Raw genomic sequence first — 25,305 nt, forward strand, 5'->3', positions numbered from 1 at the left:
CATTCCAGGGTCGCCTGCAGCAGGCTTTCTGGGAGAGACTGCTAACCCCAAATTAACCAGCATGGGGAACATGAGAATACACCACATCATCACCTTCACAATATCCTGTAAAATGCATGCGCACAGAGCTCCCCATCTGGAGAGCAGTTGAACAGAACGTAAAGCAATCCTTCAATGCAAGTATTGCTGAAAAGGAGAGCAAAAGTTACAGTGTAGGAGGAAAAAATTATACAGGCAATGGCTGAAAAGAGGTGGAGGAGATTCTGAGTGCTGCCTCTCTCAGCCAGTGCTGCAAAGCATTTAGTGGTGAGAGATTACAGTTTGGCAGGAGTTCTGCTTTCTGCCAGACTCAGCTATCATGCTGCAGTGGGGAGAAGAGAACAGGTTGAAGGGGCAAGAGGTGTACTTTGGAAAAGAAAAGGGCCTCTGCAGTGCATTTATTAGGCTGCAGGGTGAGAGAGTGAGCTGAAGCTGACAGCACTGACAAAGCTGGGGCGACCGCAGAAAGGAAAATGCTAAGGTTAAAGGAGATGAAAAGTAAACAGGATAATTGTGTTAGTTCTGTAGCAATGGGGAGGAAAACAGAGAAAAAGAGACCCCTAAGGAGATGCTGGCTCTAGTCACTGACTCTGAAATGACAAGTGATATCAAAAAGAAATGAATTTCCTGGGGAAAAGCAACAGCAGTGGAGCTAGGACCAGAATTTGCATTATGGTCAAAACAAAAATGAAACAGATCATTATAATAAAGCTGACACTTCCATTGGGAGAGGAATTCAAGGTAGTGTGGCAAACAAGCTAATGAGGGGGAAAGTGTGAGGCAAGGTGTAGTAATGACAGAGGCTGGAAGTTATAGCAACTGGAGATGGGATAGAAAGGTACTCAGCGTGAATACTATTATAGAGAAATAGCAGGGTTTGGGCGCGTCTGAAGTGTGTGTGTGTGTGTGCGTGAAGGTAGTTTCTCAAAATATGCATTAAAGCAAACACTTCAAACAAAAGCTTAAGAGAATCAGCAACTGAAGCAGATGAAATAAAACAGGTTCATGCTCTGGATGCTGAATGCCTACGTCTTGCTGACCTCGCATCTGACCATTTTGATACGGACCCTTACTGAGTTCTCAGGAGTCAAATGAGACAGAGAAGCAGGGTTTTGTGAGTCACAAACGTTTCTGCACAGAAGGATGCACTTGGACTCTGAGCAGGGGGCTGACTCCGCCGTCTGTCCGCTGCGTCTGAACGGATCGGACACGCTTGTCCGTCGGTGCGTGGAGGCTCCGGTGCTGCAGTTTGCATCTGTTACTCCCGCGCTGTTATTTACCTTCGTGGAACAAGACAGAGTCCCTGCCAAAGATGCCTGAGGCAGCAGAAAAGGCTTCCTGTTTTCTGGCTTGCAGGGTGGGAGATGAAAAGCAATAAACTCCACCGTCGCAGAATTACAGATGAGGGGGCTGGAAAGACTCTCCGGGGGCCTGTCATCCATCTCCCTGCACTAGTGCTGATACTTCAACACCGGCCAGATCCTCAGCGAGTGTAAACTGTTGTCACTCAGTTGAAGGCAATGGAATTATGATGATTTCCTCCAGCTGAGGATATGGCTTATAATTTCCTCGGTGCACCAGGCTCCCATCCATTTAACAGAGCCTGCTACTCAGCACTTCTCCTGTGGCCTCCTCTTCTACCTCCTCCCATGGCAAGCTATTAAACTGCCTATCTAAGGGCCTAGTTCTGCCACCCGTTACTCTCAGTGTTGTTCCACTGAAAGGCGCCCTGAAATCCTGCTGAAATCAATGGGCTTGCCTGTAGCAAGCTACTATTCAAGTGAAAGGAAGTACAGCAGGGGCCCAAGATCATTTTATCGGCTACCAATGCATAATTTAGGGTCAGGCTTTGATATACTTTACTCACTTGGAACAGCATCCTTACTCCTTGAGCGTCCCCATTGATTTCAGCGGGGTACCGAAGGATTCAAGGTGCTAGGCAGTGTGAATAATGGGTTCACATTCTGGCCTATAATTTTCCCCTCTGTTTCAATTCCAGGCCATTACTTCTTGTTTTACTCCATTAACCAGTTTAAATGATTACTCCTCTTACATTGCTGCTGTCCCTTCCATGGTTTTATAGATAGCAGCATTACACCAGCAGAATAACTCCTTTGAGCCAAACAGGGTCCCATCTAGGAAGGTTGCTTTTAACTTTTCCCTTGCGACACTTGCCAAAGATGCTTCTTGTACCCTGCATGGGTTCTTGCCCTTGTTGGGAATGAGCCAGGCTCTGATGTCAGGGCCTGCCCATATACAGACCCTCAGGAAAATCCATTCAAACTAGCTCTACATGCAAATCCAAAGTTAAACTGAGTTAAACCCTGGTGCGGACACATGCAATCAGAACGAAAAGACTACACAGGGAAGTGATTGCGCAGTACGCTGGTGTCTGCATTTACAGTACACTAACTCCTTTTGGGCACTGTGTGTGAGGAAGCTTACCCCACTTTGAAGAGGGGTCCTTAGTGCATCCATAGGGGAGCCAGTCTGTAGTAGTTGGTGCACCATAAATTCACACAGACCAACCTTAGTTCAGTTCAGCTTCATTCCCAATCGAATTAAGGTCACTAACATTTGGAATGAGACTGTCCACGCAGAGTCTTAATGGTTTAACAAATCTGAGCGTCCGCTTGTAGCAAAGCCCTGAGCAGCCTCTGTAGACAGCTGGAAAACTGCACTGGAGTTACCCTAATTTACATAGGTGTGAGTGAGAACATAATGCAGGTCACCAATCTCAGACTTCCTGCCTTTGGGTGAGCCTGTTTTTAGTAACTTACTCTCTCTCCATGAATCAGAATTAAATTCTCTAATCTCTTGATATCACCTGTGTCTGGGCCCTTCTTTGGCTGCTTTTTGTGTGTGGCTTAGCCCAGGTCATATAAACAAAGGCAAAATTAACCCCCTGTCCTTGCTTCTGTGACTCCTATTTATACCTTCCAGAATCACACTACTCTGAGCTCCCATCTGTTTGCTACACATCACTCCTTTCCAGAGCCCTCTCAGTGCTACTTACTGTCATTGCTCTTCACTAATGGTATCATTTTGAGGCCCCAAAGAAGATTGTTAAGCCCCTGTCTTTGCTGTACTAGGTGCTGTGCATGCAGGAAACCAGAGACAATCTGGCCTGCAAGATCTCACAAGATGGGTGAAAGGAATGATTGTTTTCCCAATTTTACATCTGGGAACCAGACACAAGAGTGATTCACTAAAGGTGAGATTATCTAGCAATGCCATCCAAGCATCTCTAGCTTGAGTCATGCTATTTTCCTGTCCTGCTTCATCCCACTTTCCCTTGCTCTTCATGCTTGTCTTGTTCATCCAAGCCACGCAGTTTCCTCGCTTGGACCAATTTTCTGACCAGCTCGTGCCCATGTTTAACTTCCCCACTTAATCTGCACACAAGTTTCCCAAAAAATTAGATCTTATGCCAAGGCTGCATTTGTCCCATGTGTGTGAAGAGACAACAGCAAGGACCCTTAGAAGAAAGGTGACGGAAACTGAGCAGAGCAACGGAGGGGTGCGAGATGGGCTGCGGGCAGAACAAAGCTTTCAAATTCTGCTGGAAAAATCAAGCGTCAGAGAAGAAGCAGCGAGGTGCTGGCTGAACTATTTATGACACAGTTTGTCAGACACAGCATCTGGCTAAAGGCCCAGACTTAATTTCTATGAGTGAAGATAACCAGTCACCTGGGTCAGGCAGTCTGCATAGCAGCTGGCATGGAGAAGGTACAACAGTTCATTCCCCCCTTACCGGTGATTGGACACCCTAACTCAGCAGTACTGATGCTTGGTAAAGGGCATGTTGAGACAGCAGTCCCTCATTATCAGGGAAGAAGAGTAGCCCCACATCTCTCTTGTAAAACCAGAGTGCAGTATAGATGCTAGTGGAAATGACAGGCTTAACTGTTGTAGATACTGAATCCCTGTTCACCAATTCATGGAAACCACCAAAGCATAAAGTTATGACTGAGACACTTAATCATGAGCAGCCAGCATTCAGTCTTGGAGACAAAATAATCCTTCTAGGGCTAATGCTTCCAGGCTATTCAAAAGGATAGTCCAGAATGTTAATCATTCCTTCTTCCACCAGCCCTTGGTTTCTTAACAGTTACAAATCTGATTTAGTCTGGCTGTGAATTTCTTCCCGTTGAGCTTCCGTCTTTGCAGTAACTCAAGGAAGATCCAGGCATCTCTAGGCCCACAGAAATCATCTAACACAAGCAATATAGTCTCAAGACATGCTTTTTTAAGAAGCCAGGCTCAGATTTTTGCCCCCTGCGTACAAACATGCAGACATAAGTAAAGGCCTATAATAGGGTGACAGTGCTGGCCCAAAACAACCCGTTCTGCTGACTCGGGGACATAAGGGTGCGACGCTCCGAAGCAGAGAGCACATAGGGCAGGGGTGGACAAAATACGGCCGGCCAGCCCATTCTATCCGGCCTGTGGGGCCTTTAAAAAATTTTAGAAAATTAATTTATATCGGCCTGTGGCTGCCTGTCAAAGATGACAGCAGACCAGCGGCAGCAGGACCCAGCAAGAGCCTGCGGCTGAGCAACAAGGCTAGCCCGGCTCCACCAAGCCCCCCACCCCCTTCCTGCCCTCAGCCCCAACCAGAAGCCTCTATGGCTTCTGGCCTCGTGCTCCTGGAGCTGTTCCCACTCCTTCTGTCCGAGTAGAAAGTAAGGTAAGATTGGAGGGAGTGGCTGGAAGTGTCAGTTGCGGGGAGCGGTGGGGACTGCAGGAGACCCGTGGGGAGCAGCGTGGGAAGTGGCAGCTGCGGGGAGCGGCGGAGCCCATGTGGTGTGCAGCAGGTGGCAGAGCCTGGGTGGGGGGGGCAGGACCCGGTAGGCTGCAGAGCCCCAGTGGGCACTGGGGCCGCGGTGGGCCCCAGCAGGCGGCACAGTGGACCCCGACGGGTGGCAGAGCTGCAAGCCCCAGCAGGACCCAGAAGGTGGCAGAGCCAGGGCAGGACCCAGTAGGTGGTGGAGCCCTGGCGGGCCCCAACAGGCAGCAGAGCTGCAGCCAGGCCCCAGCGAGTGGTGCAGAGGTGGCAGGCCCCAGGAAACAATAGAGCCATGGCAGGCAGCAGAGCTGTGATGGGCCCCAGCAGGCAGTGGGGTTGTGGTGGGCCCCAGCAGCTGGCAGAGCTGCAGTAGGCAATGGGCTCCAGCAGGTGGCAGAGCCGCATCCAGGCCCCAGCAACCGGTGAGGCCACAGCAGAACCCGGCGGGCAGCGGAGCCACGGCCAGGCCAAGGCAGGACCTGGCAGGTAGCAGAGCCCCAGCAGGCGGTGGCGTTGCATAGCCATGGGGGGCCCTGGCAGGTGATGGAGCCACGGTGAGTGGCAGGGTCATGGCAGGCGGCGGAGTCACAGCAGGGCCGCGGCAGAGCGCTGCAGGAAGCAGGGGGCTGCAGGAAGGGATGCAGGGAAAGGCGGTGGCGGGCAGGAACATGGAGCCCATGCAAGTGCCCTGGGAGTAGCAGGGACCCAGGGTGGGGTTGCAGAAGCGCAGAGCCTGGGCACGGGGCCTGCCTGGCTGAACCGTGTGAGGCTCACATGCAGTCTGTTAGAGCTGCACGCTATGGAGCCAGCAGCCCTGCCCTGACTATCTCAGCACACACCCAGCCACCGTACCCACAACCCACCATGAGCACACACACTCCCCAACCACACCCCACCACCTAAACCCCCTTGCTGCCCACACAAAACATACAGTAGGACTGTATTATCAGCTATTATGCAGCCACCTCTAGATACACTTTTTGTAAACACAGAAATCAGTACAAAAATATTTTTAAACAACATTAAATAAGCTACAGTAGATTTTGTGTGCGTGTGTATACATATACATATCCACATATATATCTTTTTCCCAGTTTCCAGATTGCAGCACCCTTCCTCCCAAAAGGAGTACTTCCAGGGCAAGGGAAGGGACTTCCCATGGCAAAGGTCAAGGTTTAGGGGTTGAAATTTCTGGTCCCAATATGGAGACCAGGGGCGGGGCAACCGTCAAGGGCGGGGCTACCCATGCGGCCCTCGACAGCTCCCCAAAACTTGATAAGTGGCCCTCCGCCCAGAACAATTGCCCACCCCTGATATAGGGTATGGGCTGAGCCATAAGGAAGGATTCAGATATTCACGCCATTCATTCAAAACCCCAGAAAGGGGTCGAGATTGGCTTCTACGCACAGGTATACTACAGGCCAGGCACAGAGCAGGCAACAAGGTTTCCACAAATCAGCATTTGTGCTCAGTCACATGCAAGCATGAAGGAAGATCCATTCAAGATCAGACCTTAAATGCTCTGTGGACAGATCCTTCCTCTGCACTGTTTATTTACAAAGGTTCTAAGCTCCTCTAGGACTCTGCATTCATCTTTGACTTGTACAGCATGGGCACTCAACTAACCATATCACCAACTGTCTTCCTATGGTGGACTTTAGGACTGGGGCACTCTAAACCTGCTGATTCGACAGCCATGTCCAACACGGAAAGGCGAGGGCTTGCATTCATTCCACAATTGTCAGTGAAATGATCTGGAAGGCACTGACTGAACAGACAAACATAATATATCAAAGCTGAATGTATAGCGGCATGTTGCATTTAGGGTCTCACAACGTCTATGTCATTCAGAGAACAAAGCAGGGATTCCTCAAGCATCCAGCTTTTTAGGAGCATTAGTGCTACAGAAAGACTGGAAGAGAGACTGGAGGCAGCATTTCATTTTGGAAACTGGGCAAAGACATTTGCAATGTGTCAGGCAAAAATTCCAAGGCTTTTTTTGTTGTTGTTTTTTTTAAATAAGGGCAGATAAAAACAGAACCAGAAAAATGATTATTGTCAATCCTGCACATACCTATGTGCTGAACTATATGCCCAGGAGTCATTCACTGAAGTCAATGCAGAGCTCTCAGGCATGTGAATAAATAATTGCATGATCAGGACCTAAACAGAAGAATGTATGTCTGAAAGAGATCAGTGATTACTCTGAAAACTGGAGTTTCTCTGTTCTCTGAAGAACATGACAGAATATGAGATTCTGGCAGGGGAAAAGGGACATGATCACTGAAACAAGACTACAGGGAAAAAAAAACCCAGCGGACGGGATGAGTGGGTAAACATGAAATTACCTTCTGATACTTGTGAGGACACTGCACATGCAAGAGAAAGAGAAGAAACAACAAAGGCAAAAAGAAGAGATGAGCTGAAGTGCCTGAGATGAAGACTTGGTGTTTAAAAAAGGCTTTGAAGTTGCATAACACTTTACATTATCTGTTTTATTTTCCACCTTCAGATTAACAACAGTAATAACTTCGACATTAAAAACTATTCATGGTGGGGAGGGGGAGATAGGGAAATGAATGTAACAAGTTGTTATAATCTAGCTGCTATTGCTCAGGTCAGGTATCAGGTCTGGAAGGGTGAGCTGGGGTCTGAATGTCAGAAAGAAAAGAAGGAGGAAAAAAAACACTGCTAAAACATGGTGTGGTCAGGTCAGGGTGAGAGCAAGTGCTTCTTCCTTTTTGTTAAGAGTTTCAAATGTGAGGCCCATCTCATCAAAGTGAAGTGGAGAATGTTGCTCTTGTGATTAAAAAAAAAAAGGATGCCTGGATGTGTGGGTTTTTTAATTAAAGAACACTGCCTGCCCTACTTTATTAATTGGTGTATGGGAAATAATCTATCAGTGTGGTAGGGAGTTTGGGGAATAGGACAGATGGAGCTGGTGTGCATTTTCAATCAAAGCACACAAAAATTAACATACAGAAAGATTTCTCCCCTTTTTTTTTTTTTTTGCTAGATTACTTATTCTTGATTTTTTTTTCAAAGCCTTGAATTAAGCCTGTTCTGTATCTCTGTGCCTCAGGAAAGAAGAAAAGAAAGAAAATTTATAGTGTTTATAATGCTGGAACTTCAACCCCCTCTTTCCCTTATATTTTAATATTGCAAGATCGTTCTCTCCTAAACAGAATTCCAAGGGTCCTTTTGCCAAGGAGATAACACCAGTGGGCTGAAAAGCAACAGGAAAATACAATTAAAAACCCGAAAGTAAAGTTTATTGTTATAGGCTTATTCTGAGATGCTGCCAAAAGGCTTTATCCCAGCTACATGGGACTTGTCCCCAAGGCAACCACTAAGGTACCACTGCCTGCTCTGGATTCTCTTAAGCTCTATTTGATGGCTCACTTGAAATTTAAGTAGGACAGCAGAGGCTGTGCAGAGCCTGGCAGTGGAATCTCAGCACGCCGGCATCAAAGGCAAAACTCCAATTGACTCCAATAAGGATAAGGCCAGGATTTCAGCCCAGCCCAGATCTTCAGCTGGTATAAACTGACACACATTACTGATATCTATCCAGCAATGTTGGTTTACACCAGTGGAAGTTTTGGGCGTCTGTGTTGCGACTCCTCCCCAAACCTGCAGGATTCTCTTGACCTGCTTCCACATACAGTAGCCGGTTTGATGGTACAACTGAGCCTGTTCTGGGAAAGAGAATCCACTGGCACCCACTCAGCCAAATAGGAGCTGGGATATGCAGAGATAATGGGAGAAGAAAACCCAAGGTAATGGTGGACCAATTCAAGATATCTTAATGGAGCACCCTGGGCCACCACATCTGCAAGAGGCAAACAGTAAAAAAGGAAGGAGACAGGGAGACCCAGTGAACCTCACATCATCTCAGTGTCTGAAGAAGACCTTGCTTGTTCTGAAGTAGGATATCCCTACAATGCACAGTGTTGGTGCAGCTCTGCTCTTGGAAGTCAGCTATAAACCACCTGTTGACTTCCACAACAGCAGGCTTAGGGCAGTCTATATGTGGTACTTATTTGGGACCCAGAGACACATTATCAAAGTGCCTTCCATTGTACCATGGACACAGCCAGGGTTTTCAGCATCCACTTGTGTGCTTCTAACTGGCATCTCGTTGGAGCGTGTCTGGGAATCTGTCTGCCTAAGTTACTTTACTTACACAATCCCATTGCTCGAGCATTTGATTGCCTCTTTGTCTTAAATATCTTTAAGTCCTCACAACATCCCTCTGGGCTAAGAAAAGGTGCTTTCTTCACTCTATTTTATAGACCAGAAACTAAGACTTAGAAAGGCTCAGTGACCAAACCAAGGCTTAATAGGGAGTGTGCGGTAGAGCAGAGACCTGATTGTGGCTCTGCCCAGGCTGGTATCCTTACTACTGACTAGTGCTGGACCCTTATAAGGAGGAGCAGGCACTGAGCAATGGCGAATCAGGCACAAACCAAACCCTATTGCTGAAGGCTGTCCAGGGAGTCAATTCTTTGTGTGCTTGTTTTATGATCACACAGTCCAATACCGCTGCCCGTTGGTTATGCATCAGCATCACTGCTGAAATCAAAAGGAACCTGTATAATTGGTTACATGAAAATAGGACAAGGCCTTCAAGGTAACATTTTCATAACTGGTTAGGTAATTTAGGAGCCAAAGTCCCACTCAGTAAGGACAGATGGTTGGAAAATTGTATAGAGGTAGCAAGCTATTGATCATTTTAAAATGCTTTTAACTGTCAGAAATGACTTAGATTGCCTAAGTCACTTAAGTCTTGTTGAAAATTTTACCCTATCTAATTCCGAAGCTAAATATCCATGCCCCCTTCACAATCATCTTTTAGCTAGAGTAGTTTGGGGGGGAAACCTACTTGGTTTTCTCCCTTTAAATAAGAGACACAATCACATAAAAATTACAGATAATCTTGGGGAACAGAATGAGTTGGTAAAAAATCAAACTGATTCATTATATAAATAAACCTGATGTCTCCAGGGAATAAGAAAGTAAACTTGGTTCTCTGCTGCACTGCTCCAGGTGCAGTTATTTATATCAATTCAAATGTTGGATTAAACGCCCCAAAATTAGGACTGGGAGGAGAAGCAGGCACTGAGCAATGGAGAATCAGGCACAAACCAAACCCCAAATGAGTAACAGTACTGTACCAAAATAAAAAAATAATTTCATGGAATGATTTCTCCCTGAAACCATTTGTACCTGGGGTGTTCAACCCCCAGCCCAGGGGCCAAATCCAGTTGGCAGTGCTCCCTCTTGGTCCAGAAATTTGGTGGCAGGAGAGTGGTAGCAGCAACTGTTGCTTCCCTGCTGCCAAATTTCTGAGCCCATGGGGAACCCCGTGGGTCTGAACACGTAGGCCTGGTGGAGGCACCACAGGGCCCGATTCAGATGTGCTGGGATGGCAGAAGCAGCATGGGACTAATGGGGCAGGTGGGACCCAATCCAGATGTGTGGGGACAGGGACCCAGTGTGGGGCCTGATCCTGCTGCCCAATCTGGCCCTATATCATTCATTTAGCCTGTGGGGGACAAAAGGTACAGCACCACTGATTCATTCATTTAAAGTCTGCCATTCCTTTAGGTTGGATAAAAGGCAACTTAGTTTTCCTTTTGTTTAAAGACCCTTTTACTAGACTTCCTTTTACATTTTTGCAATGCGGCTCTGTTTGGGAAGAAAACATTGCGAAGGCATGTTTAAATATAATCAAAAGAAACACTGTCTTTATTGATTTGCTTTTTTAATGTCAAGGATGCATTTCTGTTGTTCTTAGTTTTATTAAAACCTGGCTTTTGTACAAAAAGCTGAAGTAAAATGATGATGACAGCATCCCTTTTATTATGCATTTTTATTGTCTATATGTTTTACATTTTACAAATGTGTCTATATACTTTAAATTCTATTATGGCAAATGAAATATGATCATAGGAAAAAAAGCAATGAACATATAAGCGTGCATCTATCATAACCACATGTGTATCAAAATGGATAACTGAATAGACTAGTAGAGCTGTCTGAATTTTTTTGTCATTTTTTTCTGGAGGAAAAATTGCCCTTTTGGTTTACAAGGAATTTGAGTAATAAAATTTCCTTTTTTTTGTTAAAAAAAAAAAAATTAGCTTGTTGAAATAACCATTTTTTCTGCATTTTACACAAAATCATGAAATATTCCGTGGCCATTTTTCAACAAAGCAAAAACGTTTTCTTCAGGGAAAATAAAATAAAACAGGCTCCCCCAGCGGCTCTGCAGATTTATATTATTTCCAAATTGGTTGACAGGGTAAAATGTTAATAATCCTGCTAACTATCCTGCATGCCAGTGCAGTGCACCTAAATATAATGAGGCAGGTTAAACTATCCGTGAATGGAACAAGTAGTTTCATACCAGGCTAAATACAATTTTGTGTTACTCTATCATCATGTCTATGTAACACTACTGAAAACCCTGCTGGTGTAATATTTTCAGCCAAGCTAAGCTGATGCGACTTCTCTATAAACATAGTAGCTTGTAGGTAAAACCACTCTGGGTCAGATCCTGTTCCATCTACTACTTGGCATCTAAATCCCCAAGACTGAGCGAGTCTACTCAACCTGATTTGAGTACCCGAAAAACTATTAATGCATCTACTTTTGTAACATGCCTTCACCTTCACCCTGCGTACCAAAGTCACAGAATGTGGGGAGAAGGAGTCAATCAACCTTTTGCCCAACAGCCTAGTGCAGTGATCAGCAAAGTTTTCTAGCCGTGGGCTGGAATAACCCAGCTCGGGTCTGAGGCAGACCAGTGCTACCCGCTGCTGCTTTTCCCCACTGCTTGAATGTGGTGCGACATGGGGGAAGCCCCCAGCTCCACAGGCCAGATCCAATGGATCTTGCCCACAGGCCATAGGTTGCCCACTCCTGGTCTAGTGGTTACGGCACTTGCCTAGGGCATGGGAGACCTGTGCTCTAGGTCCCAATTCAACCAGGAAATTTGATCCCCATTTTCTGCTTGCCAGAAAAGTACTGTATCCACTAGACTAGGGGTTTGGGCAGAGCTGAGAGCATCTTTCATCCCTCCTGTCAAAGCTGAGCCATTGGGTGGACAAGAGGGAAGGAGAGAAAAAGCAAGACAGAGCCCGTCTCTGCGGCACAGTGAAGGACGGAGGCCTGAGCTCCACTCCCAATGTGGTGTGTGCATTTTTAATTAAATAGCTGTTGGATGAAAAGCATAAACTACAGCAAGGAGGGGCTGAACTCAGCTCCCTTTCCCCAAAGGGTGCGTACACCTCCCTGGCGTGGCTTGCTCTCCTTCTGACCCCACGACTCCAGCACTCTTTTCCAAGCAGTGGCTCAGCTTTCACAAGAGGGGCCTGTCAGCAACTGTATGATCTGATCCAGCGACTGCCGGCTCTTCCACTGACAGTGGATCAAGCTCTGTAGTAATAAAGGGAACTTAGGCATCGCTTAAGCTTTGGGCTGGACTACAGTCCAGAGCTGAGCTTCACCCAGCTGGACTGCCAAATGTTCAAGTCACATGTCTGAACCATCATTTCTTTGCTGGCCTGTGAGCGGATTTCTAAATGTTTTCCCGTGTGTCGGATATGCCATCCCTAAAATGCACCATCTTCAACGGAAGCTGGCCAAGAGGTGGAAATCAGAAGGTAGGAGGCAGAATCTGGTTGCCTGCATCTATGCCCTCCTAGCAGCTGAAAATACTTTTTTTAAAGCAAAGTTGCTGCATTTTTTATAAGCAACTTCCTTCAACTTCTTTGAGTTCTGGGATATTAAAAAACTGGGCAGGAGACTGTGTGATTATAAAAGTGGCCAGGAAAGGAAGACTCTGTGATGCTGCTTCCCCAGTTCTTTTTCAGTTCCCTTTGAGTCCTGAAAGCCTGTCTTAACTACAATGCAGCCAATCTTCAAAATCAGGGCCAGTGGAGATATTACCAGATACAGCCAGGAAGCTAAAAGATTCCTACTCTACCTTGAGCAGCGCAGGCACTATCGGGATGTCCAAAGCCGACCTTGAAGAGACAGGGTAATAGAAAATCGACTTGTTCTAAAACAAGTCAGGACAAGCTGAGTTGGGAACTTCAAAGGCCAGTACACATGGGTATTAATATGTTACAGGTTCAAATGGAGAAAGCACTGCACTTTGCTTGGGGTATGGATTAAATTATAAAACACAAAATTCTGCTGGTGACCTGATGACTTGAAACCAATACAAGGTAATCTGTTATGTTACAGGAAACATCCGAGATGCTTCTTAAAGTGTTTTAAATCCCATGCACAGAAAACAGTATCTCATCTCTCTCTCTACTCTCCTTCAAGCACGTGGTCTGCTGTCTATCCATATTTTCCTTTGACTCTCATTTTCCTAGCTACTGTCAAAACAGGTACATGGAGGACAAAAAACCTCATGCAAACCCCTATACATTCTTTTTGGAAAAAAAAATTCCTAGTGAGATGTCAAATTAATCAGAGCCCTGTCTCCAGGATATCATAACTACCTGTTACTCAACCCAGCCATTTTTCACAGTACTAGTTAAAGAAAGGAACAAGTTTTTAAGCAAAAGTTAAGGAGTTTTGTAGAGAACACTAGATGTTTGCTCCTCAATCCATGCTGAAGTCTGGGCACAGTAAAACCATTTCAGTTCTTTAAGTACCAATATTAGACATTTATACTACAGAACCTAAAATGCTGCTCTTCTATAGATCTTCTTCTAGGAGATCTTTATTTTTACACTTGGCATTGAGCAACTGATAGGCAGCAGTGGCAACCATACCAGTCTGCAAGCTCAGGCGAAGGCAGCTAGACTCCAACCCAAGCTCGCTTGCTGTGCCCCTTGAAGCGCGTGTAAGTTCAACCAGTGCAAACTGCAGCTTTCCTTCTCGACACTGGAGATTCATCACCAGCACAGCAACCCCAGTCACTGGCCACCAGTGGCTGAATTGGGGCGAGTGCCAAATGTAGATAAAGTGCTAGGGTTTGTTCCGAGACTCCGAGGGAACGAAATAAAGGCTATATCCAAACCCCAAGTTTCCCATTGGACTTCATCCTATTTATCCCAGCTGGTGGGCTAGATTAACGCCAGCCGTGAAGGATCAATACTGAGCTGTGCTGTGAAAGCAACTGAGAAGAAACAGAGTAGCATTCTGGGAGAAGGAATTTATATTTTTAAATGCTAATAAAAAGATAAGCAGAGTTGTGCTAGTGAGTCAGATCATCTTGGGTTAAAACACAGCTGCACTCACGCAGATTTGCAGAGACAGCAAAGAGCAGCAGTGCAAGAGTTAACCCACTCCAGTCCTGACACATGGTCATTATTTTGGAGATTCAAGGCCACTCAAACACCTTCCATCATCTGTGCCAAGGGGTTTTTACAACGTGAGCGCAGGAAAGAAAAATATATAAGAGGAACAAACCTGGCTTCCAATTTTAAGCTCTCACTTTGTGTGGGTGTTTTTGCCTATTTCTATTTTTCCTTTCTTTTTGAATGCCAAATAAAAAGTAATAGCTGACGAAACACAGTGGATGAAAACCAAGTTCCTTCTGGCATCATCACACCACCTTCAGACTTGCTCAATGGGTTGCTACTGAACTGGAGTGGAAGGGGCATGTTTTGCATTCAGACAGTACAGCGCCACGACTGGCCAAGAAGCTCAGTGTGGTAGTGGTCGGAGGAAATACTGAAGCTATGGAGGATGTTATATTCCAGCATTTCTTGGTCACTGCCTTGAACACACACCGTTTCTCCACACACGGACCCATGAACAGAGCCTCTGTTTCCACTATGCTGTCTAATACTTTGTGCTGTTTAGTACCAGCCCCACAGAACATGTAAGCAACCCACGGGCCTTTGTTCTGATGACAGAGACCCCGTGTTGATCAAGCAGAAACACTCATTCTCTCCCCACTCGAACCTTCTTCTCTACTAAATCTGCTAGCTAACGTCAATGGGTTTCAGTGCTGGACGCTTGCGAAACAGCAAAATATATAAACTAGAGGCGAACTGTTTTTATCAGTGTCTTGTGGAACTGCATCAAATGCACTGAACAAGCAAATCATGGAGCACATTCAAGGGGAAATTAGGTCAATGGCAGGCTTCCCCAAACTGATGAAGTAAGTGCATCATTAAGCCCTTGTAACTTCTTGGCTAGCTATAGAGACCTCATCATTACATTACTTAGACAAAAAGGCATCACCTCTTACCAGGTTTGGGGATGAGTCCTTGAAAAGGCCTGGAAAATACAAGGAGAAAAGAATATTTAAAACGAACCAAGGCAGAAAGCAGAGTGATGACTGACATCGACTGCAGTTATTGTTAGTAATATTCCTTTGGCTGCCTGGTAGTGCCAAGAAGATCTGCACCAAACCAAGGGTCCAGCAAGATGGGTTCTGTATACTCACACATTCAAATATGCCCCCTGCTCTGGTACGTCCATGCTTTCATTTGACACAAGACCGGCACTGTGGCCTAAGGGAAAGAGCACTGAACTGGCGTTTTTTTGAGGTCTGGTTTCCATTGCTAGCTTTAACCACTGGAAATCTCAGGTGATCTTAGACAAGACACATCCCGTCTCTGTTTCCCTTCCCACCACCTGTCTGCCTCCGACTGCAACAGGAGTGCCTAGATTACAATGAGATTCGTCTCTGTGGGAACCAACCGTAGGCACTGCTGTGATCCTACGGCCTCACAGCTAGCACCTCCCATCAGTAGGTCCCAAAACAGGTTACAAAGGATGTCCATCCACATCTGCACAGGGAAAACGATGCACAGGAGAGTGAAATGGAGGCTAAGGCCATCCAGCAAACACACAGCACAGGTGGTAATAGAGCCCAGATCTCCTCAGTGCCAGTCCAGTGCCAAAGCCACTCACTGACACTGCCATTGCAACACATGGGCATGACAAGCCAATGGAGGACTGGTCCACTGAAAGATTTCCGTCAACTTTGCATCTTCTCCCTGATTTCATTGGGCTTTAGATCTCCTTATCACACCATTTCTAATGGTTCTGAGGTCCATGGTTTTGCTTTTGTGAAAGGAATGAATATATTCAGCTTCTCCCCCACCATGCTGCCTCCCTACAGCTGCTATTGCTAACCCCAGCCATTGCTCGCTGGCTGATTTCCTGTCGGCCACACAGCTGGTATGACACAAAACTCAACTGACCCAACGCAGTGTGTTGTATTAAAAACATTTTTTGGATGCTCAAACTTTTCATAAAGTAGTAGGAGCTCCTAGTGGAACATCCCTCAGTGACTTCTCAAGCACCCCTGCAGTGACTGAAGACAAAGGGAGAGAGGTTTTGATTTCCTTTTCTTGGATATTTACACCAAGACTTATTTTTAATATGACCTGACCCTCTCAGGCAGGCAGCAAGTGCATAGAAAGGAAGGAGAGGAAAAGGAGGAGAAACCTATATTTGACAGCTCACTTCTCTCAGTCAAATTGTTAACTGCCAACTTAATTGTTGTCTCTCAGCAGGACGGAAGCCTGTGTCATTAGGGTGTATTTATAGCCGTTTCCCTGATGGTGACTGGCAGCACATGTGACAGATTTAGGCCCAGAGACTTCAGTTCAGAATAGACACACACACTGGTCACTGGCACAGGGACCGTGTCCTGGGGTCCCCCTGCCTCTCCCTCCTCCAGCTGTGCGGTAGGCAGCCCTGAGGGAACATACCTTGTTACAGTGAACTTGATTTTATCAGCCACGGCTAATATTCGCTCCAGGTTCTGGGAGCCAAAGGTGCACGGTTTCCTGAACGGGATTCCAGGAGGCAGCCCCTCGATAATCACTGACCCGGGATTGCTTTTAATCCGCTTGTATGGCACTTGTACTGGGTACTTGATCCCCAAGGCCTCACCTGGGAGAAAGACAAACCAAACACACCTATAATGTTTGGGATTCATGCATGATTTCCAATATCAGGTCCAGTCTTTCCATAAGCGCACACGCAATCCCCTCATGGTATGCTGGCATTGTAGAAACAATGTGTGAGCTGCTTAATGGAGCATGTCAATCACTAGATCAAGGACCAACATTTTCAGGCCATCACCATGGGGACGATCAGAACGGAATGGTCCCAAAGCAACTAGTGAGTGCACAGAGCTGCAGCACAGTGAAGAGCTGATGAAGCAAAGGAGAGGCAATTAGGGAGCTAAAGCTAAATTAAAAAAAAAATAAAGACATCTGATGAGGATGATCATGCAACATGGCAGGCTGAATGGGAGGTCAGTGCCGTTCACTTTGGGACACTGTTTGGACCTAAACTTCCAGTCCATTTTTCTTCTCCTGTGTCTGTCTGCAGGAGCTGGGGCAGCAACTTCCTCCCAAGAAAATACCGTTTCATGGTGGATGGTAGAGAGTGCTCCTGATGCAGACTTCCAGCAAGTCACAGTTTGGAGAATAAGGTTGGGGGAGGTGGAGGGCACTGATCCAGCATGTGGGAGACCTACGTTGGCTTCGGTTCCCTTCTCTGCCACAGGCTTCCTGCATGATCATCATGGAAGCCAAATATTCTCTCTGTGCCTCAGTTCCTCATCTATAACATGGGTATAACAGCCCTTCCCTACCTCACTGGGGAAATATGTGAACGATTCTGAGGTCTTCAGGCACAGTGGTAATGGGGGGGCCAATTACTCCGCTGCATAGGCCCAACAAGGTGGCCACTAGAAATGCACAGCAAATAGGAGAAACAGGTCTGCAGGGCTCAGCAATGCCCTGATGAATGGCTGATATGCTTTTCCCTCATTCTCTTTGCAATCGTCTCCTCTTTTACACAGTCATTTCCCTCCACCCCAGCTCCAGGCGCTCAGACGCATCCTTCTGGCTCTATAATGCTCTGCTAATGAAATTACCAGCTTTGTTCTTCATAAGGGAAAAAAAAATCTGTCTAGGAACCGCAGGCAGCATTAACAAATGCTGCATTCTCCTAATCATGAGAATCTTCCTTGCTGTGTAAGAGCCACCTACACTACCAATGCTTCAACAAAAGCCACTTATTTCCCTCTTCGGGGAATAGACACATCATTCTGTTCTAATCCATGATGAAGCGCCACGTCCCGCATGTGTCCCACTGAATAACAACTGCTCTAGATGAAAAGAGGAAGATGAATGAAACCACCTAGGGAGAAGTTAGAAGAAGAAAAATTCTGGGGAACAGGGAGATAGAAATGGGGGAGGACATAGCAGAGAAAAAGATTCAGAGGAAACAAAAACCACTCGGATTTCTCACCATATTTCTTATTGAACAGATCCTGGACTTGTTCCCTTAGCGTGTTAGCAATATCTATTCTGGAAAGCCTGGCATCATAATTTTCTGTAAAGTAAAGAAACAATTATGGACTTCTGCTGTTAAATTAAAAGGCACTCTGCGATTTTTAAGTAATACTATTTTCTAATTATAGGAAAGTCCTTATCTTGCAATTAACCAATCTCTGGAGTAGGCCATTCAAAGTCCTTAAGAAAGAAATTCTAAACAGAAATATGTATTTTTCTCCTGTTTCCTAAGAATGCTGATTAAGAACTGCATTAAAGCCAAGATTCAATTAAGGTAATTGCTAACATTAAAAAAGAAAAATCATAAGTAGATACAGAAGTAAACCTAAAACCACGCTCTCCAAGAGGCAGGGAGCACTCTGAACATTTGATCAGAGACAATCACTTGGTAGAACAGGTCCAGAAGTAGTCAGGGACCCGGGTTTGCGGTCAACCAGGTGGCTCAGCAGGTCAGTGCCAGGCTGCTGTGGATGACTTCACAGATCCCTGTGGAGAGGTCAAGCCCTGGAAACTGGGGTCCATCAATTAACATGGGCTGAAAACCTGGCCCTTTGTATTTAAGAACCTCTCCATCACTCCTTATTGTCCCTTTATGAGGTCCAGCATGCCCATAAAAGAAGCAGGTCTTATCAGAATCTTTACACCAAGGACCTGAATCAGTATCCCAGTAAAAAACCCCACATCTGCAGAGATGACATGCAAACAGATCAACACCCTCTTCCTGGAGCTGAACAGACATATGCAAAGCTATGTTATCTAGGGAAGCAACCACTTCGAACAGAACACACCTATTGCTGGAGCATGAGTGCCCGCAGACATGTTTCCCACTTTCCTAGCAGACCAATGTGCAGGATACCAACTTTCCTGGGCAGGCAATGGCCACAAGGAGCCAGAAGCAACACATCTGTGACATGGCAGGCACTGGGGTCACCACATATAACCACTGCCAACAGAGAGGGTGTTTATACTGGAATTTTGGCCAGTTAACCCTGTTCAGACAGGCTGTGGTAAGTCGGTCAGGACAAGCTACAAAAATCCTAACACTACAACAAAAAATGGAGTTCCCTTGTAAGGGTTTCTCATGTACCTAAAGTGCCAAACCAGAATGTCACAGAGCCCAGTATCTGCTCTATTCAGATTCATGGATTTTTCTATTGATGCACTTTCTTGCACCACATCTGATTTTGGAGTGGCACAAATGGTACCAACAGGACAGTAATTGGCATGTGCATCTGGCACTTCTAGGAACGGGAAACAGATTTTGGCTTCGGTGGAGCCACGCCTACTTAAACATCTGAATCTGGCTAGCTGCCTGGCCTGTCTCAAGCTTATCATCTCACTGTTGACCTGATAGATGGGTAGCAGGATTTGCAGATTCAAAAAACCTGACAGGGGCTGCAACGTGAACACTCCTGCAGGAGTCAGTAAAACTAAAAGTTAACATGCAGCTGTGGGGATATGCCAATGATGTGCAATGTGCAAATGTGAAGGAAACTCTCAGGCTACAGGACACTTACTGGATATAGGAACCATGCACAAATGGGGACCTCATTAAGGCTACAGATCAAGCAATAGTGTGTGCCTGTTTCTGGACCCAGATTTGAACACGGTAACAGAACAGGGGAAGAAGATCTCACTATTCATTATAATAACCCTGTTCCACATCCACTGGAGTCTCCAACTGACTTGAGGGAGCCTGAGCTCAAGCCTTTAAAACATGGCAGTTTCTTTATATTTTTTAAGGGAATCCATGAGACGCATTTAAAACTGAGACCATATTGGGATGAAAAACAAATGACATTATTCTGTAGGGCAGGGCAGAGGGAGGACAGTATAGATATGACCTGCTATGACTGCAGCAGTGCACCCGTGAACACTGGTATTTATATATACAGCATAAGGGTACAAAAGCCACAAAAATGCAAACTCTGGGGCTTGGAGTGCTTAATTATGTGTCTTGCAAGGTCAGATTGAGCGATAATTGAGTCATTTAATTATGGCACATTCCAGAATGCCTCTCAAGCCCTCTGTGTTTGGAGCAATGAAATAACCTCGCCTCTTCTGTGCCGCTGCCCTCATTCAATCCTGCTCTCCTTCCTTTTGATCCAGCCTGTACTGTTGCCAAAGTGCTCCCTCTTTCGTCTTTTCCTGCCGATCTCAGCTTTGGGCATTTCCTCTCCCTGCCCGCCAAGCCTTCACAGCCCCCAAGCCAAGAGCTCTGGTCTGGAAACACTGGAGAGCAAATGCAGCTTCCTCCTAGTGCTGGAAGGCATTGCTTTCTTCACTCATCTCCTCCACCCTCCTGAGCCTGAAAGGTATGCTACCCCTGTAGATGAACCAGCCTATCTAGGAAGAAAAATCATACAGAGGTGAAAGAACCAACCTGGGATTCAAGAACTAGAGTTGCAACTCCCTACTCCACTACAGACTTTCTGCATGACTCTGGGCCAGTTGCACAGAGCCTCAGGACCTCAGTTTCCCCATGTGGGAAATGAGAGTTATGATATCAGCCTCCCTTGCAGGGGTGCTACACAGGCAGAAATGCTGGTGATTATGACATGGCCAAATACTGTGCTAATGGGGGCTGTAATAGTGCCAAGATGGAAATGGTTCAGTTCTTGTACTGTAAACACCACACTACAACTAGATATTAAGACTAACTGAATGACAGACTATTGCTATTTTCTTTCCCTCGTTATAGCATAAACCTTGCATTTACCTAAACTAGAGCTCCACAGTCTACGTGCATCCTAAAGCCAACCCCCCACCCCACCCCTTCCAGGTTTATAAAGGACTGGCTCCCCAAGAACTCTTTCATATACTTCAAATATATTCACACTCACAAGATCTATCAGATTTCCAAAAGCAGCCCAGTCTTACCTTGAAAGCCCTGTCTCTTTGCAGCCTCATCCACCAGAGAGTCACTGGAGTCTCTCTCGCTGGCTGCTAAGATGAGACACACAACAGGAAGGGTTAGGACTCTGTGCAATTGAAGCAGCAAATAAACAGTGGGCTCCTTTTCAAAGGTGCTGAGTGTCTCTGACTTCCACTGTGCTGAGCAAGTTTGCAGCACTTGTGAAAAGGCAGCCCCAGAGATGATGCAGCAAGGGCAGAGTTTTGGCAAATGCTCAAATTCCTTTTATTCTACAATTGTACTGCCCTGGTCATCTGCAAAGTTCAAAATCCTACCTTTAGCTCCTGGGCTGTCAGAAGCAGTCTCCTTAATTCCGTCCGCGAGAAGTTCTGGTCTGGAAAACATTGAAAAAGCAGCTGAAGGGTAACTGAGGTACTAGCTCAGTAAACCTTCAAGATTTTACCACTACAATCCATCACTGAAGATAACACTCTTGCACCCACAGACCCACTAACCATGCCTGGCTCATACAGTTTTAGACTTCTTGCAATCTATCAGGGAAAGTTTGGAAATAATTTTTATGCTGGCAAAATCTATAGTGAGCCAATGTAACTCTCTCCAGGATAAGATTCGGGTCACAACTGCTGAGCATCTAAAATTGCAGGCTATTAACTTCTAAAAGAAACAGTACTCCCAGTTGATAGAAAATGTTCTCCCTGAATATAGTGCCCAGAGGAGCTGGCACCTGGTCAGCAAAGTCCAGAAGAGACTGCCTACTGTAACAATATTCACACATGCACATCCACAGAAAGTGAGAGAGAGAGTCTGCGCAGCCCTGTAGATATAATACAGCTCCTATCAATACACAGTGCAATACAGATCATTTTCCCCACTGTTTTTCATGATAAGAATAGACCAGGATATGCCACTGGAACCTGTTACAGACCCTGGGAGTATTTAGAGAGGCTTCAGAAACAGAGAGCTCTTGCAGTGGATGAGACAGAAGTTAAATCCCAAACCCCACTTTCAACCTCACAAATTAAATATGTGGTCAGATGCCACAAAAATCTGTGACCGACTTTTGATTTTCCATTTCAGTTGCTAACCCTGACTTGCTGCTCTCCTCAGCGGGAGAGGCTGTTCCCAGTGGCAGAGTAGCACATTTCTACAGGCCAGAACTAAATACGTTTCCTTAATGAGCCACAGGATCCAGAGGCTGGAATTAGTCAGCAAGAGGTAGCAAAAGGTATTTGATACGTAAATGACAATCAAATGCCCCAATTCTGACCTTAAAGCTAGTAACTAAGCAACACTAGAGAATATGTGCCATCTCAGTCAGTCAAGCTTAGCTGTCTTGTCATCAATGTATTTATTCTGGTTTGGGGGAAAAAAAAACAAACAGGACCTTAAACTAGATTTAAGTTAAAGTCCTGTAGTTATACCAGCTGGAAAACTGATCAGATCAGGGTGCCCAAATTAAGCAGAGTTAGGCTAGGTTATCACTTGGGTGACAGACCATCAAAAAATACTGGTAGCCTGCAATTTTCAGTCAGCCAAGATAGTTAGACACTAGTTGGCCACAGAAATTAGTGGGAATTGATGTTAAAATCACCTTCAGTGGCTTAGGAAATCTGAGGTACTACAGGATCTCTTGGGTGCAATTTAGTAAACTGATTTCCTCCACCTGATTTGGGCTGCTACAATATCTCACCATTCCTCAGGACCCTGGTGTTAAGGAAGAGTGACATCCCGGAGAAGCCGTGATTCAAAAAGGATGCAAAAACAAGACTCTGACTGCCTATCGACACTGAATAGTCATGATGCTTTCTTCAGTGTTATGGATCAATTATCACTAGGATAGTTGCAGGGTGAATTCCCCCAGCAGTGCGTCCAAAGGATTCTTTAACGGAGGAAAAGTCCTACATTCACCTACGATTATCAGAGAAACGCAGTTTGTAGAATCAAATGCATTAGTCTGTATTTCCAGAGCAAGGTTTACATTCAGCTCTTTCCTTCCCGAGCATTTGAACCAGAGACTGGAATGTAAAAGGCTTCGTATCCTATTACAAATCTCATAAGCTATTCATTCTGCCCCTCTTCCACCACTCTGTCAAGTTGGCCACCTCTTTACAAAGGTAGGGAGGAAGAGATGGATAATGTTTCTCCTTTTTGGCAACTATTCAAAGTCAAGTAATTTGATCACTCTCGCAGGGCAAATTTATTGAACAGGACCAAGCTGCGGGTGCTTTGCAGATCACTTGGAAAACAAGCTCAGGCAGGAGTTTATCCTGTATTCTTAGTGGTAGATTCCTGGATGCCAAGAACAGGTGCCTTACCTTTTAATGACAAACTGGATGTTGTTGCTAGCTTGCAATATCTTTTTCAGCTTTGCAATCCCAAAGCAGTTGGGACGTCGGAGTAAGATGCCTTCAGGCAAGCCCACGACAAAGAGGTCTTCTGGATGCATCAGAAACTTGGAATAGGGGACTTTCACAGGCTCTGAAATTCCTATGGCTTTAGCTGAATGAAGATCAAATCTCATTAGTTCACTAGACCTTCAAATTGGGCGCATCCCACATTGCGTTTTTGAGTGGCGTGTGCATGTGTGCGCGCACGTGCGTATGCGTGCATGTCGACGTGTGCGTGTGAACGTGTGCATGCGCACGGAGGGAGGGCTTGGTATGTTCTATTCCTCATGGGAATATCTCCATGAACCTGACCTGAATCGACCGTGGAGTGCTCTATGGAAGCAACAGAAAAATCTGTTAAATGATCTTGCATTGCCTTTTGAACTTGCTCAACGCAGCATGTAACCAACCTCCCAGCAATACTGTCAGCGGGGTTTCCTTAACCTGCCAGGATATCCCCTAATTCTGTAGAAGAGTATGCTCCATCTCTATCCACTGGTTCTCTGCAATAGATGACTTCTGATGAGGGAAGTCTGAGCAAAGGGGGAACTGTGCATGGAATCACTGTATAGTCTGCAGCACAAGTGTTTCAGGTCCCACTGTGCATTGCTGTGGGTATGGCTGATACCTCACAGACTGCAACTAGAGACTTCCAAAACTGAAAGAAGAAGCTGTAAAGCTCTCTAGCTGGAATAGTAACAGACTGCAGTCTGGTGCAGGGTTGACCTGATAGCAAGTGTTTACCAGAGGGTTACACAAGTCGCATCATGCAATAGGCAGTCGCATTAGTTGACTGAGTTCTGGAGTGACCCCAGAGAACTTATAAACTGTTACAGAACTGCCTGGGTGAATGAACTGCTGGCAAAATGTACCAGACTGACCGGCTGAGCAACTGAAATCCTCTGTTTATCTTAAACATGCTGCACCAACATACATTACTTTGAGGGGGAGAGGCGTGTAAGGAGTAAGGAATAGCTCCATCTCCACGATGCAGCTAGTCCCGGACTTCCCTACAGAGGCTGTCAACAAAGACAGCAACTAGGACCAGCCATGACAATGGCTCTGTGACACCTGCCAATTAGGAACTGTACTGAAAACCCCAATTCACTGTACTGTACATAGGGATGTGTACAGGATAACAGCCTATGTGTCTTCAGGGGGCTTGTAGCAGCTTGTATGTTTTCAGGGGCTGAAGCTACCTGCAGCCAGAAAGCGACTGATTGCAGGCTTGCTAGGAGGACTGGGCCAACTGCAGGGGATAATTACCTGGGATCTAGCAAGCAAAAAGGGCTCCCAAGGAAGGGAGCCAGACTCAGATAGAGCTGCAAGCAAGAGTGGAGTGTGGGGAAGAAGAGAGCCAGCGAGTCAGAAGTGCTTAACGTAGCATGGACCAGGAGTGCCTCCTCTCCCAGAGGACTGCGAGTGCAGCAGAGGGACTGGGGACTAAGTGAGCCCCTCTTGTGGCAGAAGACCCATGCCCGAGAGCTCTCTTCAGGTCTGGGAGAAGACCCTGTGTGGTACAAGCGTTAGGTTTTACGGCTTGGGTTGTTTATGCTGACTCCTGCCAGGAGGGAGTTTGCCCCAGAGGAATAAAGATAGTGGGGAAAAAACTGTAAGCAAGCCTGAAAGATTGGGTGTTTGAGCGAGCAAATCCCCAAACCCGCTCCAGGGTGCTTATACCCAACAGCACCATACACTATTCCCAGAGAAAATGGTGGGGATTTTCCTTCATTCAGACCAGTTCCTGAGCACCTTTGAAAACCTAACAGGCTACTGCAGTCACTGCAAAATAAAAACTTTTGATCAAGAAGGAAAAAGAAGCAAAACAAAGCAAAGCTCCACAGCCAATCACCAGAACTGGGGAAAACCATCCAGGTCCTAATTAAGACTGATTATTTGGTGTGCAACTCTTTAATAAAA

The 25,305-nt window shown here is 45.9% G+C and overlaps 1 protein-coding gene across 10 annotated transcripts in view; it reads right to left on the minus strand.

Moving 5' to 3' along the window:
* GTF2IRD1 (GTF2I repeat domain containing 1) overlaps nt 1–25,305 on the minus strand; it is a 168,706-nt gene that overhangs the window by 14,538 nt on the left and 128,863 nt on the right. For 6 of the 10 annotated variants that reach the window (XM_059717389.1, XM_019493405.2, XM_059717386.1 and 3 more), the window contains 7 exons: nt 23,314–23,497; nt 21,313–21,371; nt 21,004–21,069; nt 18,080–18,163; nt 16,525–16,708; nt 15,051–15,079; nt 7,177–7,197 (listed from right to left, as the gene is read on the minus strand). In XM_059717389.1, coding sequence (XP_059573372.1) covers nt 7,177–7,197; nt 15,051–15,079; nt 16,525–16,708; nt 18,080–18,163; nt 21,004–21,069; nt 21,313–21,371; nt 23,314–23,497 — 627 coding nt within the window. The remainder of the gene's footprint in view (nt 1–7,176; nt 7,198–15,050; nt 15,080–16,524; nt 16,709–18,079; nt 18,164–21,003; nt 21,070–21,312; nt 21,372–23,313; nt 23,498–25,305) is intronic. The other 4 variants (XM_059717388.1, XM_059717387.1, XM_059717390.1 and 1 more) reach the window with 2 other exon arrangements.

The sequence above is a fragment of the Alligator mississippiensis genome, chromosome 14 (assembly GCF_030867095.1).
Source record: "Alligator mississippiensis isolate rAllMis1 chromosome 14, rAllMis1, whole genome shotgun sequence".
Lineage (NCBI taxonomy): Eukaryota > Metazoa > Chordata > Crocodylia > Alligatoridae > Alligator > Alligator mississippiensis.